At 40.1% G+C, this 16,476-nt stretch overlaps 1 protein-coding gene across 1 annotated transcript in view; it reads right to left on the reverse strand.

Moving 5' to 3' along the window:
• The window catches only part of STK17A (serine/threonine kinase 17a), a 61,155-nt gene extending 51,250 nt beyond the window's left edge, over nt 1-9,905 (reverse strand). The window contains exon 1 of the mRNA XM_048839097.2: nt 9,600-9,905. Within this exon, the coding sequence (XP_048695054.2) occupies nt 9,600-9,778 (179 nt within the window). The 5' untranslated portion in view covers nt 9,779-9,905. The remainder of the gene's footprint in view (nt 1-9,599) is intronic.
• Nucleotides 9,906-16,476: the final 6,571 nt, after the last annotated feature.

Consider the following 16,476-nt stretch of genomic DNA (forward strand, 5'->3'; position numbering starts at 1 on the left):
GTCATCGCTGACCAGAAAGGCCTGAGGGCAACACACACAGTTTTAGAATCCCTGGATCTTGGGAATAACTAGGTACTCAGGATGGGAGTGGGGGGGTGGAGGGGGGTAGACCCACCAAATCCTATTAAGAACTATAAAAATATAAACTACATTTTAAACTATTTACAGTGAATTACAGTTAGATGCAGAACCTAGCTAATGAAGAAGTTCTACCTCAGACCACAGGCAGCAGAAAAGAACTGGAGAGCGTCTTGCACTGCCCCTTTTGCCCTCAGTTTGGAACACAAAGAGAAAGAGGCAGGTGAGGACCTAAGGATATTGTTAGCAAGAATCTTCTGATCTCAATTATATGGAGCACACACCACCACCACCCCTCCCATGGAATACACATAAGGACTATAACTCAAAAAGGAAAATAAATTTTCCCCTTTTCAAAAAAACCCAAAAACAGCGTGATGACCCAGTTCACCAACAAACTATCTAGAAATGAGGGTAAACAGGGAGATTATTTTATCTTCAAATATTTTAAAATAGACAGACTATAGAACACTAAAGAAATCCAGAGAGCAACCTAGCAAAGCTAAATGAATAGGCAGCACCTTTACTGTTGACTAATGAAAGTGAGTGCACAACAGAAGGAACTATTCCTACATATTGGCGGCTTTTAAAATTACCTCTAACCTCTCTGGAACAAGACCATTGTGTTATTCTAGATACCCTGATGAAAATGTCTGCTTTTTTGACTACCCCTGGGCATTGCATATTTACTAATACAATTAGATAAGTCAATGTTGGCACAGTATTCCAGGTAAGGGTGTAAATTCACTATATTTTAGAGATACAGAAGAAATAAATGAGATCCAAAAAGAGGTGATAAAGATTAGAGGCATGGATAGAGATTGAAAAGACTGTGTGTGTTTAATTTATAGAGGAAACAAATTAAAAAGCAATGACAGAGATACACAAAATAATGAATGTTAAAGAGGCAGTTAAACAGACCTATTACCCTCTCCCATAACATAACCAGGGGACATGTGATAAAAGGTATCAAATTTTAAAAAAACAAACATAAAATACTTTTCCACAAAAAACATGATTAACCTATGGAACTTGTTTACCCAAGGTATCATCTTTTCTCCAAGACTAAACACAAAAGGATGAGCTGGACCATTGTTTGTCCATGTCCAGAGTCCTCTCCTATTAAGCCTTGCAAAGGGTAAATCCTGTCCCCTATATTATTCAATACTTGTCTGAAGTTGCTGGTTAGACATATGGGCTGAGGTGTAGAGCTGGATGTTGTTTGTGTATTGCTGACCTCTCCCTTGCCTCAAATGTCAATATTACTTTTTGCCAGCTGTCCAAATACCTGGATGAGGAGCAGCTGGCTGAAACTAAACCCAAGCAAGAGAGAAAAGAGAAGGTGTTTGGAGAAGGCAAGGTCTTGAGACATCTTCCTTGGTCAAATGCATCTGCCTGAACATTGTAGAGTCAGTGAATAGCATTGGGGTACTCTTAGCTATCCATGATTGTGAACGACACCCATGTTCTCTTGCAGCTGTCCAGAACACTGTGCCCTATCCTATCAAAAAGATCTGGTCACAATAATCATGTTTTCATGACTTCCAAATTAGATTATTGCAAATCCTACCTATAAACAAAGGTAAACAACCTAAGATCTTCAACCGGTAAGAGAAAAAGCCCATCTGCTCAGCAACTGACACTAGGATTACAGCACCTCTGGTTCCACTCATTACACTAGCTCCAGTGAACACAAAATCCAATTCAAAAAGTCTCATTCTTAATATCTGTAGCTCCTCACAAGCCTGACCCTAGTTCCTCAAGAAACTGCATCTCTCCCCATAACCATGACCTCTATCAAATTGTCTATGAACAGGAGGAGAACTGAAAGCATGAGAGAAAACTTTGCCATGAGATGGACATAAACCATGGAATCAATTCCTACAACAGAATTAACACTACCCTCTGAGCTACCAGAACCAAATACAACACACACTGCTTTAATCTTAGCTATCCCCAGCCCACCCCCGTATGTTTAAAAAAATAAACCAAAAAAACTGCCATGTTTCAAGCTACTCTTTACAGTTGCAAAGTATCCTCCCTCCCTCCCCCCCCCCCAAGAAAAACCCAAAACTTGCGGGGTGGTCAGATACTATGGTGAGATGAGTCAAATACATATAAAAATGAATTAGATATTTAAAAAGGATGAGAACAGCCACAGCTGCATTAGATGACAAGCAATTAAAGATGCAAAATCTGTCTTGCTTCAGCATACAAGTCAATTCTAAATTGAGTTTGGCAGAAATTTCTCATAGGGCACATTATTCCAGAGTTGTTCACTATGAAGTTTCTTGCACTTCTCTGAAGCATCTGGGAATGGACTGATCACTTTCAGACTGCATACTGGGCTAGACAGACCACTGGTCTGATATAGCACAGCAATTATGTTCCAGCATCAAGTATTGTTTTTATGAAAACTTTATTCAGTACCGTAAAGGCAAGCTCTGCAGTGGACTCCTGGTACCTTTTGAAAATGAAAGTATTTCAGTTTCAGGATTGCTAATTGAAAATCAACTAAGAGAAACAAAATAAAAACCATACACATTTAGGCTTCCTCCACACACACTAAAATAATCTAAATTGCAACCATTGATTTAATCAGGTATATTTATCATTGTTATTCCTCAAAGATAGCATTTGCAAACATTAACTGAAGTACCGTAGACTGACCAGATGTTCGCAAAAGCACATGGACAGTAACAATGTGGGTTTTTGAAGCACTAAGACCCAAAGTAAATATTTTCTTGAGAAACTTCTTCATATTTAATACATATGTCAAGATAATATTATGGTTTTTTTTAAATGCAGAGGGTCAGGAAACGCAAAGCTACTTGATAGAACCATTAATAATAATATTTAATTGTGCAAGAAACAAAATATCAAGTACAAAATAACATTATTGTATTTCATTGCAAAAAAATCCCACAAAAATGATTTTAAAAGATTGAAACCAACATCTATTTTTAAAAGATCACTGTCAAACAGCACCTTTGGAACTGGCCACTCAGGGCCTAGAATAAAATCTGCCCAATGTGCTAGCACCCTGAGATGGACTCAAAAGCATGCTTGGAAGGGGTAGTGGAAGAAAAGGAAGAACAAAAACCAAAGGACAGGCAGGGAAGGGTACCATGGGAATCATGTGGAGATGATCAGAAGCCTACACACTCTAAAGAGCTAAGTAATGTACAGTATGCACAATGGTTCTTTTTAAAAAGCTAATGTCGTAATATATTAAACATATAGCCAGTTAATTAAAAAGTGCTCTCAAGTTTAAATTCTGATCATGAATGACATCAACTATGCTAAGAGAACCACTGGAAAGGACTCTAAATTGCCTCAAAATGAAGACATGTAAACTTGACAAATTTGAATGCCATGTTTACAATATGAAGTACTGCAGCAAACTAATTTTCAACAGTAAGTAGTTATAATCCATGCTGACGCTGCCCCTTTACAGCAGCAAAAGATCAGTTCTTTGTAGGAACAAACCTAGCATGGCCTAATGGTATTTGTGCCAGAGCCAAAAATCAATAGGAAGGCTTCCATTGGGTTTGGATCTGACCCTTTAATAGCATGTCATTTTAATATCCCATAAAAATTTTACTCCTCATGATTTAAATACTGACTGCTGGAGTCACAGTTTGTATAATCTCAGTGTGTAATTTTCCTCAAATTACCACAAAGTCAATATCACTCACAATTTAGCTCTAAACTGTTGACCAAAGTAGTTTGTCATACTTCATCTCTCTCTAAAAACAAGATATTGAGTTCATGAAGCACAAGAAGCTGCTCTGACATACAAAAGCTGTTTTGGAAGCAAAGAGGAAGTCTAATATAAATACTGGTATTGCCAGATTCACCAAAATATTTGTCATTATGGAAATACAATATCTATTCACAAAGCTCTACAAAGAAATAGGACACAGTGTGTGCTACATACGTACAGCACAGTTGAGGTAGACAGAGGCCTGATGCATCACTTAATTAAAAGGGTCAGGTTACATAGACGTTTAGACTGTTTACAAATATAATTCTTAAAAACTGGTTACTATGCAACTAGTAAGATTCATGCTCGAGGCAACTCCAGAGCAAAGATCCAGAAAAAATGTGCTGGGCAATCTAAGTTGATGTTGATTCAATATTATGAAACTTGATATAAATTTGTACTTTTAGAGAGATATACCAGGATAGGTCTTTAAAAAATAAGCATTGTGTTATATTACCAAGTGTTCAGACAAGCTCCAAGTTGGATTCTCCTCATTTTCCCTTTTTTCAAAGTCTTACTTTGAATTCTTAATAGGGAATTCTTGGAAAGCAAATGAATTTACTGTTGAAAATATAGTAACAAGGGGACAAACCAAGAGAAAGCAATAGCTCAGGGGACCACATGATTAATAGGGGAGTAACTGTGACGACTCAAGTTAGAGAGGAACAGATTGGGGGTGGGGGAGAATACTAGGTAAGAAATAAATCACTGATTAAGTTAAAATAATCTAACATCCACACTCCAACATGACAAAAAACATGTTTAAAAGCAAACTAATTTTTAGTCTGCAGTTCATGTTTTATTACACAATCTTCAAAATAAAAATTTACTTCAAACTGAAAATGGATTTTCTCTGAAATAACACAACTAAAAAGCCCAAGGTCACTACTTTACTCTACCATCATCATTAGCATTATTTAAATTGGCACACATCCTGGCTTACAGAAAGGAAACAAAAAAGTCTTAGTAATTGCAAATGAAGCAAGAATGCTTTACATCATATGTTTACCCACATTTTGGGTTGTCATGGGTTCTGCTAGGGAGCAGCAGAGAATCTGACATTACTTTAAGTAATCTTTTCTCAAAGTGATCTGCAAAACCTCCTGTCACCACTGTGGGTGCAGTATTAATAGTGACTTCTATGAGCATATTCATCTTTTAGAAAGCTTAAAAAGAGATTGTCTGAAAGGAACGGAACTGCATAAAATTAGCTATAGAATTAATTCATCACAAGTGCTATTTGTCTGGAGTGCATTTCCTCCCACTCCACACTTTTTCTGTTGTTAAGGGCAAGAGAGAAGATGGTTTTTAGCAAGGAGGTTTTAATCACAGAATTTCTTTTCAAGTGATGGGTCCAATTGCCAGCAACTTCCCTCCCCATTTCTATCTCTGTCCATCACATCCCCAGAGTCTGTTCCACACCTGTTATATTTGTCTGAAGGTGGTCTCAGGTAACTGAGGCAAAGGACAAAAAAGTAGCAAACATACAGCATGTGTTCTAGTTACAAGTTCTTATTGCTGGGGGGGGGAAACAAACACACAAGCATCCAATATCACGGACCAAGAACTGAGACTCACAACATTAATGTAGGTTAAGTTCATTGTACAGCTGGGTACTATCATGAAGGCATGTGTCAGTCTGCACGTGAAGTCACATCTCTACATCTGAAATGTCCAGAGTGTGAAACCAAGTTTCCATATTATGCTGTTCCACCTGCTCAGTGCTTCTTTAGAGCCTGTTATTCTCAGTTCATGATAACTGAGACTCAATATGTCCTTTTTATTCAAAAGGAAAAGTGAACTGAGGGAATCAATAGAATTTTACTGTAGAGTCCCATATGTCTTCCATCTTTTGTCAGGGAAATTCTGAGGGCAATTGCAAGAACTAAAACAAACTGTCTTTCTGATGACAAAGCAGCACAGTGTCGGGTGAACACCTCTTGACCAACCTGAGAAGCCAGAACAGCTTTTGACATTAGCAAATTATGAGCTTTGATCTGGTGCATAGCAAGTTACAGGTCAGTTAACGAAAACATTAATAAACTTAAGAATTTTATAAGTTTGCCTAGAAATTTAATAAGCATATTATTGTCTGCAAAAGTACTATTAGTCTGACAGCTACACTCCTCTCCTCCTCACAAAAAGAGTAGGTTATATGTAAATCAACACTGCAAGTCAGCACCTTTACAAGGAACTTTAGACAAAATAAGAAAGCAAACCTGTAGGAAAATTAAGGTTGCAATTACCTTTTTGGATATACTTTTGGTTTCACTATAGAATGGGCTTATGACAAAAATCTAAACAGTAAGTATTCAGACCTGTAATAGCTATAAAACCATTTATCATCTCTACAAAGAAATCTTATTAAAAAGCATATTGCTTCCCATTTTACAATGGAATTTCTATTACAATGGTCTTAATTGCAATATTTAGTACACTCATGTTACGCCACTTGAGTTAGCCTAGCTCCAGTGAGAGCAACCGTACTTCGAAACACTGTCACGCTATCACTGAAGCTACAGAGGTCTGATTACCAGCACAGAACGATTTGATTAGCAGATAAGTTGTAACTCATCCTGCTGCATCCTCACTGCATTACTAGTTTCAGCCGCAGCATCACTGGAGCTTTAACTCACCACCCCCAAGTCTGAGGGTGTAGCTCATCAGATGGGTACATGGTATGCACTAAAAGTTCCTCAGTATTCATTAATATAGTTCCATTTCAAACAGTACGACTTTAATGCACAGTAAAGAATATTTTGTGCACGCCAGCAACATTCACACGGGCCAGTTAATGCACGACATGCTAGTGTGCACTAGAATTTATACCCCTCTGGTGTGGACTAATGCACTGCACAGATAAGCCCAAAGATGCCACTTAACTCGAACTAGAGATTTTTATGTGTGGATGGGAGCGGGGTTAGGGACAAAATTTAGTTATACCTCGAGCTAACAATACAGTGAATACAAGCCATAAATGTGTCCATGATTTCCAGTAAAAGGCCTGTTGTATGCTAGTGCAATTTTATAAAATGAACAAAAACTGCCACTAGCATTCCAAACAAGGAAGATGAAAAAGATTAGGAGTTTCTATAGTCTGCAATGCAATTCTATCTCCTATATCAGCTCAAGTAGTTTTAAGATGACAGAAAACATCTGAACATAAACATTTGCTTTCAAAGTCAACAGTACCGATATTTGAACAGTACTTGCAATATGGAAAGCTTCACATTAGTAAAATCATTCTCATTCTTGAACTTCTCCAATCTGTGTGTTGAACGAGGCAGCACAAAAACAGTTAAGAATTCTTTTGGTATTTCTTCCTGAACCAGTCTTCTTATTACAGCATGGCTGTATTTGGTCAAGGTGGGACTGCTGCCTGACCCAGTAGCTGACCAGGTAATCTTTTGAAACACATAAATCTAATGTATTCTCCCTTCAAAAAAAAACAGGGATTAAAATAAACACAACGTGTTTGTGTGCACAAGGGAAGCTTTCTGCCTGAAAAATAAGATTACTATTCATCTGTCAGACACATTAAGAAGTGTTATAAAAAAACCACACTCTTAAGTCATTAACAAAAATAAGCATTCAATTTCAGAGCCAAAGCCCCTTTTATGAACTGACACAGAAGAAATGTAGCATGCTTTATCATCCGTTTTCAATAACAAGATGGACACAAATGGCAAAGAGCCTTTTAACTTCACTACATTTGTTTTGCAACAGTGAGCAAAAATTCCCTCTTTATTAATATGCTTTTGTTGAATCCAGGATCCAACAATTTAAATTTTTACACTACTTAAAAAAAAAATCTTCAGAATTAAGCTAAGAAATTAAATCTACAAACAAGCATATGATCTCTTTATATTATGAGGAAAAAAGATCTCAGACACTTTTGTGGAGTCGAAAAGGGGACAGTATGAACGAAAAATTCTGCAGACTATTGCAGAAAAAAAATGCCACAAAGGCATTATTTGTTTTAACTTGATCAGTTAATGAAAATCCCAGGTATAGAGTCACAGCAGTCATGGAAAAAAATGTCTTGAAGTACAGCTTCGATCAGAAAATGACTATGTAAAAAGGCATCTTGTTGAGATTTGCTTGTCCTAATTATACAATACAAAATTTATAGCACTACTTCTCCCCCACCCCCACATTAACAGGGCAAAGGTATGAAGCCCCATTAATCTTAAATTAATAATTTTTTATGCCAATATGGATCATTATCTAGTTCTAGTCTGACCTTCCTGTATAACACAGGCTAAAGAACTTCACCCAGTTACACCAGCATCACAAGTCCTTATCTCATGGTTGAACTAGAACGTGCTTTCTGGAAGGACACCCGATTTTGATTTTAAGGTTTTGTGATGGACAATCCAGTACATTTCTTGTTAAACTATTCCAATGATTAATTACTGTTGCTTAAAATTTGTGCCTTTTCTCTAGCCCGAATTTACCTAGCATCAGCCTCCGGTTGCTGGATCTTATTATACCTTTCTTTGTTACATTAAAGAGACCTATATAGAAACCTTCTCCCTATATAGATATTTAAGTGTGTTATATTTTGCTGATCTCATTCTGATTAATTAGATTTAATGCCAAAGTTAACTTGAAGTCTAGACAATTTTAAAGAAATTTTTAAAAGTAGTTAACAGCGACTATACTTGTTCCTGCATCTCGCTATTTTTGTGATTTTACAATCATACCTATTTCCTCCCCCCCAAAATGAAGTGTTTCTCTTCCCTATTGCTGTGTGAAAGATCCAGGCAAACAAAAGGACTACTGACTATACAGGAACAAATGTGTCACTGAGTGCTGTCAAATGCAAGTCAACTAAAAAAAGAAGAAGAGAAAGTAACTTCTCTCTCTAATCTCTTTCAGTGACAGTAATCATATATGATCAACACCCTGATGTGGTAAAACTTTCAGATGGAAGTGTTATTTTTAATATGACAGCATCTCCAAGTTCAAAATGCAAAATGTTATGTGTATGCTGAGGAAGCTTGATATAAGAAGAGCTGAGCCACAACCATGGAACACAATTCAAGAGTCACTTCCCAGAACATAACTTTTCATAACTTACTTTCTTTTTGAGGAGTGGTGAAAATCCCACACTGGGGAGAAAAGCATAAGTGAAGAAAAAGACAAAACAAAACCCGTCTTCCCCACCCTGCTCTAACCATTTGCTTCCCTAAAATCGTCTATTATGTCACATTTGACCTAGTTCAGGTAACAACAACAATCATCCACGTCCTCTCCTCTCCTCTCCCTCCCCGCCCGGGGTTTTTTTTTTTTTGGTAAATTAAGGAGAAGTGGTTTGCATTGACTCGGGGGGTGGATGGGGGAGAGACAGGCACGGCCAGCGGCAGAAAGCTCCCGTGCACGGACAGCGCCCAACACGACTTGTCCTTGCCTACGCTGACCAGAGCCAACCGCGCGGCCGGCGGGAGCGCCCCCCTCCCCCCCACAGTGGGCCCCGTGGAGCATTTTCCCACCTGCGCCCAGGCCAGTGGCACCGATCAGGAGAGAGCGGGGCGAGCGCTGCGCGGGGCAGAGCGGAGCCGCGGGCAGGGGCGCACCAGCACCAACACTTGAGCCCACCGGGACCGTCTCACCCCTTCCCCGGGGCTGCGGCGGGGAGAGGCTGCCTGACGGACCGGGCTGGGGGGCTCCGCGCGCCGGGCTGCCCCCGTCACCGGGAAGGGGTTCGGGCGCCGCAGGAGCGGGGCGGTCTGGCGGTCGGCCCGTCGCTTACCTGCCGAGCTCCCTGCCGGGGCTGAGGCTGTAGCGCTCGTGGAAGGGCTCGGTGCGGATCGCGGTGCGGATCTCGCTCAGGAAGCCGCCCCGCCGGCGGCCCCGGCCACAGGGAGGTTGCGACGGCGGCGCCCGGCTCCCGCGGGAGCGGCCCGGCGGGGGCTTCTCCTCGGGGCTCATGGCGGGGAGCGGGGGACGAGCGCAGCCCTTGTCCTCGCGGGTAACGGTCGAGGCGCGAGCCAGCAGCACCCGAGCCGTAGAGCCGAGCGAGCAGCTGTGGAGGCTGCCCGCACGCGCCGCTCCGAAAGGACGGGGGGTGGGGCCGGCCGAGACCCCGCCCCTCACAGCCTCACCTTTGCCGGAGAGGGCGTGGCTGCCGCGACGCCAAAAAAAAAAAAAAAAGGCGGCAGGGCTGAAGTGGCGGTTGGCGGCGCCACCTGCCGGGCCCCGCACGCGCCGCCTCGGCTCATGAGGGGGGAGGGGTTGCGTGTGTGGCCGCGCGCGCGCGCGCGCCCCTGCGTGTGCCCAGCCTGGAGGGCAGCCGCCTGCTGGCCTCAGCCCGTTCGCGCGGGGGGGCCGCAATGGAAGCGGACGAGAAAGCGGCGTTTCCCCCAAGCAGCCTCCTCCCGTTCCTGCACGAGCTGCCTCCCTGGCACAGCGGCACCTGCACGAAGGAGATGCGGTGACAGTGTGGCTAACTGCGCCCGTGCAGAAGTCCTGGCCTCCTCCTCTCCCTCCCCTCACAGCCACATCCCCAAATCCTCAACTGATTAAAACATCACAAGCCCGAAAACTATAATAAAATTCGGGTTCTTATTGTCTTCTGCTTTTTGATACTTTACCCTTCATGGTTGCTGAGAAAGGCTTGAAAACATGAGGCCTAGAAATCAGGCGACTCCAGGAGCTGAGGCTTTAAGCAGAGCCCCAAATATTGCAAAACTAGGGATAAAATCAAGAGGGCTGGAAATGCTGCTCCAGGCTGTATGTGTAATGTGTATAGTGAGCAGCTTGTGGGTGTGTTCATAAAAAACAGGACTTGTATCCTGGCCAGATATCAGGCCAGAACTGTGCTGAAAATAAATAAGCCAGCTCATTCCTCTTTGCATGACAACATTTTTAAGAACTGTAATGTAACAAAATGCTTGCTATAAGTGAGGGTCAAACTGTGGTCAATAGGCCAAATACAGCCCATGCAGTTCTTTAATGCTACTCTAATATAAAGGAGCAGCTCACACCATAGGTGGATACTAGCATGCACTCTGGCTTATCTGCTTGGATTAAGGCAGAATATTACTACTACTAAATATTAATTGTGTTACGATAGCACCTACAGATATTACTTAAACTGTACAAATGCATAATAGGAAACAGGGCCCCAAAAAGCTTATCGACTAAGTAGACAAGCCCCTTCCCATCTTCCTTGGATGCCAATTTGACTGGGGCAGCAGAGCTACCTCAGTCAGCTTTCTGCTGGTGAAGAGATATCCTGCACAGGCATAAAGTGGCCTTGACCAACTGGAGTATGTGCTCCAGCAGAAACAGAAGGGGACCAGAGATTAAAAAAAAAATTAGACTCATGGAAAGATTTCCATACACTGAGTGCCTGAAAATATTAGGACTGTTTAGAAAGATGTGATACAGATATATCAAACTGACTAGTATAGACAATTTGAGTACTTCTACTTAGCCTCACAGTACAAAGACAAGGTATATCCAATTATCCTGAACGGCAATACATTACAAGAAATATTAATATTAAATACTTTTTCCTCACTACACAATGCATGATTAACTTGATACAGTCACACATCATTGAAACGAAGAGTTTAACAGGCATTTTTAGAAGGATTAGATATTGATATGGATAATGAGAGCATATATAGTTACATTAAATGGGATAAAAAATATAGGGTTTATGAACCTTCTTCCAACCATTAGCCAACCACTGACTTCTGGGGTTAGGCAAATATTTTTGCAATGACCAGGTTATTCCATAATCGTTCATTATGGGTTTCTTGCACTTTCCTGTGAAGCTTTTGGTTACTGTATATTGTAGGACACTGGATTAGAAGGAATACTGGACTGATCTGGTAAGGGAATTTCTATGCTCCTAAATATGTTCTAACTTGGTAGGGCAGTCCCGTTTCACTGTCTAGTTCTATGGAAACTGGAGTTTTCTCCTGGTGGGAAGGGTGGTTGTCTAGTGGGTAAGACATGGAGTATGACGGGAAGAAGTTAAAGGAATGGTCATTTTTATCCTACCTAACAACTCTGAAGTGCTACAGTTTCGCTTTAAGTACATTTTGAAGAAAAACCTTCTGTGACACTACCATTTAAAATAGACACTGCTAAAGCATTTGTCTCTTTTAAATGCAGAAAGACACCCTTTGCTACTGCCTGCCAATATCCAGAGCCTACAGCAGAAAAGATTAGTGAGGTAATGGCCCCACATATAGGAAAGGATTCTAAACCGCCCAGTCATTGATCAATGATGATTCAAGGGTGAGTGAGTAAATCGATGACTGAGTAGTTTTGCAAATGCCAAGTCAGAGTTGCAAAATGAAATATTTTTAAAATAAATTACAAAAAAAAAAATATAAAATTGAAAAGCAACAGAAATCAGAGCTGTGTTAGAGACTGACATTTTCAGTGCATATCTTACAGAGAATTTGTGTAAATGGTAATTGGGGCAGAATATTATTGTTAAGCAATAAAAACTAGGAGTTAACTATTAGTTAGGAAGTTGTTAAGGTTGAAAGTACACATTAGGGGTGTTAATTAACATCCAGACAATGTGGTGTTATTTCCCCGGAATACTTCTACCTCCAAAATATGTACATCTAGAAATGAATGGTTAATTCTTGCCATATGTTCCCTCATTACTTATTTTCACCTCAGGCAGGTTGCAGTTTCCTAGAAAACAGGGTCCTAGACCATTTAAGGTCCTAAAGATCACAATCAACGCCTTCAATTGCACCCAAAAGCTAATAGGTAGCCAGTACTGAGCAGGAAAGTACCAGTGTAATATGTTCATTCCACCTAATTTCTGGAGACTAGTGGCTGCATCCTACTCCAGAATGTGAAAGCATCATCTCTTCAATGGTAAAGCTAAATAGAGCACATTACAGCACATATGGCCAATGTGGGCTGCATAGGGCAGACAGGGACCACGTTGCTCCTTTTCTAAAGAGCAGTAAATTGTATATTCCACCCTGCCTTCCTTGTCCAACATGTCCTTTGCCAGCAGGTTCTAGTGTGAGCCATGTTGACACCCTTTGTTCACTATTGATGCAGCAAGTAGAAATTAGAGCTGAATATGTCCCTACCACACTCTTTGATATTCAGTTCACTAATATTTATTCTTTATTTCCAAATATCTGTTATTAAATTACATGTGGTATTTTTAGGACAACCAATACCCATGAAACTAGTTAGCCAACTGTGTTTACATACAAATCCCAGCATTGTTTTCCATCAGTATCAGTAGATCTGTTATTTATATTTTGTCTTTCATCCTGAAAGATCGCAAATACTTTACAAACTTAAACAGTTACATACTACACACAATAATCAATCCATCAATCCACCATTATTGAAATGCAGCAATATCTGGAGTGAAAAACCAGCCCAAAACAGCAGTTGTCCAGTAGTTTACAGAGCAGCACAAAACAATTCAGAACTGGAAGTGAATACATGCGTTTTCTAAATGGAACTGCAAGGGAAATGTAGCTAAGCAAAATACAATTACCTCAATTGTAATCTGGCCAGAGGAGAAGGGTCAATACTGGTCCTTTCACAAATCCAGTGGGTTCTTTAAGGACTTCTGTTCTATATAGCACAAAACACAGATGCATGTTTTTTCTGTATGTGGCTGTTTTACACAGGTAGTTACAGGGGTGCTGGAACAATTTTTATAGTGGGGGTGCTGAGAGCCATTGAACTAAACTGTAAACCCTGTATATAATGGAAACCCCTTTAAGCCAGGGGGTGCTGCATCACCCCCCACACCCGTAGTTCCAGCACCTGCGGGTAGTTACAGACATTACGATACATACACCAATATATATAGTTTTTCATAGTTTGATTCAGACTGGTTCTTCCAGTTTGGATAAACATTCAGAAAACCTCAGATTTCTTTCATAAATCTATACAATCCATTCTAATATGTAAATTCCAATTCCTGCCATTCTTTAATTTAGGTTTCAGAGTAGCAGCCGTGTTAGTCTGTATTCGCAAAAAGAAAAGGAGTACTTGTGGCACCTTAGAGACTAACCAATTTATTTGAGCATAAGCTTTCGTGAGCTACAGCTCACTTCATCGGTGTAGCTCACAAAAGCTTATGCTCAAATAAATTGGTTAGTCTCTAAGGTGCCACAAGTACTCCTATTCTTTAATTTGTTTATCTCTTTCTCTACCATACGGTAGGAAAAGCCTAAAGAAGGCTGTTAGAAGTTCAATGTTTTAAAGTAACAGAAAGATGGATTTGCTGCATCATTAATTAGAATTACCTGCTGAATAGAAAGGCAGTGAACAGAAGAACCATTTTGTTTAACTGGCTTGTGGACCGACTAAGTCAATTTGCCTTTCACTTCACTACACAATAGCTCTAGCAACTGGCATATATTGTAGATGGCTCAGCCATGATGTACTACTATGGAGTATATAACAGCACTGTAGCGTATAAGTGAAATTCACCCTTGTGCAGAGGGCCAGCATAAGGCCTATATACCACTTTAGTCTCACTTAAGTATTAAAAAAGAGGGCTTATGTGGGATGTAAATGGTGTAGCATAAGCCTTGTGCTGGCCAGCCTCAGAGGGGTGAATTTCAGCCTATGTGAACATCCATTCATCCATTTAGAAGCTAGCTAATAGATATATTTTGATTGATCACAGTTACTGCACAGCAAGAAAGTTTGTGTGTGATTCCCCTTTTTTTTTTTTTGCCTCTGTGTTAGTCTTTAGCCACATATAATTTAGAGGAGAGCTCTTGTTATGCTCAATTACACTCAGATAGTATGACAAACATTCGTTTCTGCTGATATCATTAGTGTCTTATGGTTCAACATTTTTTTCCTTTCAGCGTAGCATGTTCTAGGAATTCATTCTTTATTATGAGATGTACTTGGCCTGCAAGCAATAGAGAATGAAGTGGAGTGGAGGATAATGCGTCTCGGGCTTTGTTTAGGAGAATGTCCTTTGCATGCACCGAAGTGAAAGCCTGTTTTCAGTTCTGCCCTTAAGAAGTGGATCAAGCAATGTTGTATAGGAACATAGAATTTGCCTGACTAGATCAGAACACTGGTCCTTCCAGTTTGGCAGACTAATTCTTCAGAGGAGGGTATCCTCCTTTTCCCAGTATTGAACATATTCATTTGAACATTGGGTGAAAGAAATAATTCCTTCTCTGACCAATGTGGTGATCAGTTTATACCTGAAGCATATTTGAGTATCCTTTATTCTTGAATATATAACTCAGCATGTTCTACAGATGTTAATAAAATTCATTCTTTAATCTAGTGATAGTACTGTATGTAACACCACGTTCTGCAACTGTAAATTCTAGTCTGACTACATGCTGTATGCAGAAGTGTTTTCTTTTATTTCTTCTAAATTGATATACTATAGTTATCCTAACCTGAGGTACATCAGCCATGTACTCTTGAATTCATCTTGTCAACATGTAAGGCCTCACTTTCAGAGGTACTGAGTCCCAAAGCTCCCATTAAATTCAGGTGGAACTGTAGGTGCTCACACCTCTGAAAATCAGTTCCGCATGATGGGTTTTTTTGTTTTTTGTTAAAATTGAGCTGATTCAGTAGTCTGAAGACAGCAGGAAAACTAGGTTTCTTATCAGCTACAACTGTAGCAATTTCTTCAGTCTTCACATTCACTTTACAGTTTAAACAAAGATGCACGGATCCATTAAGTGGCAGCATTAGGCACATATTTTCATTATTATTGCCAGCTTCCTGAGTTACTATTTGACCTGGGTGGAAGCTTTTATCTAAACTGCCTCTCATTTTGCACAGTGTTTGAGCAGAATAATTTGCGGAACAGGTAACTAAGCTCTCTGTAGGAAGATCTACGAATGTCCTTTCCTGGGCCTCTTCCTACCCGTGGACATGGATTGCTATTTTGCAGCAGTTGTCACCCAGAATCTGAGTGCTGCAAGTAAATGTTACAATTGTTTTAATTAATTGTTTGCACTAAATATCTGTTACTAAATATTTGAGCATGATTGAATGGGACCACATATAAAAGTCAGTATACCATCTTAATTCAGAGGAAGCACTTGGAATATCCCATTATAGTGTAAGACTGGATGGAAAAATGCTTTCCATTTATATAACTTTATTTATTTTAAGCCTCAAGAGCACCTCTCTTTGAATTTATAGTCACCTAACTCAATGCCCAAAAAGTAATAAAATCTTATTCTTCATAGTTAGGTTGATGGCTGAAGGACTTAGAAAGGACTTTTTTCTCCCATATACAATATTATAAGATTTGGGAATTATAGGAGGATAGCACATTCCTCTGCAACATCAGATATAGATCACAGCCAGACACAGGATGCTGGATTCAATAGAGCACTGGTCTGATCAAGTAAGGCAAATCCTATGGTCCTAGAGGTGAATTGATTTCATCACCAGTTTTGAGGCTTATTTTCAAAAGAGAAAGCAGACTGATCAGAAAAGTTGTACTTTTTTCAGTGCTTGTCCTCAGCAGTGTTCTAGAAATACAAACACACTAGCAAGTTACAGAGTTGTCAATAAAAGACCATGTAAGATATACTAAAATCAAATCACAGCTTGTACCCAAAATCTCACAGAAGATTCCAATGTCGCCACTGCTGCATTCCTGAAAAGCTGTTATCCGA

Source organism: Caretta caretta, chromosome 2 (genome assembly GCF_965140235.1).
Source record: "Caretta caretta isolate rCarCar2 chromosome 2, rCarCar1.hap1, whole genome shotgun sequence".
In the NCBI taxonomy this organism is placed as follows: Eukaryota; Metazoa; Chordata; order Testudines; family Cheloniidae; genus Caretta; species Caretta caretta.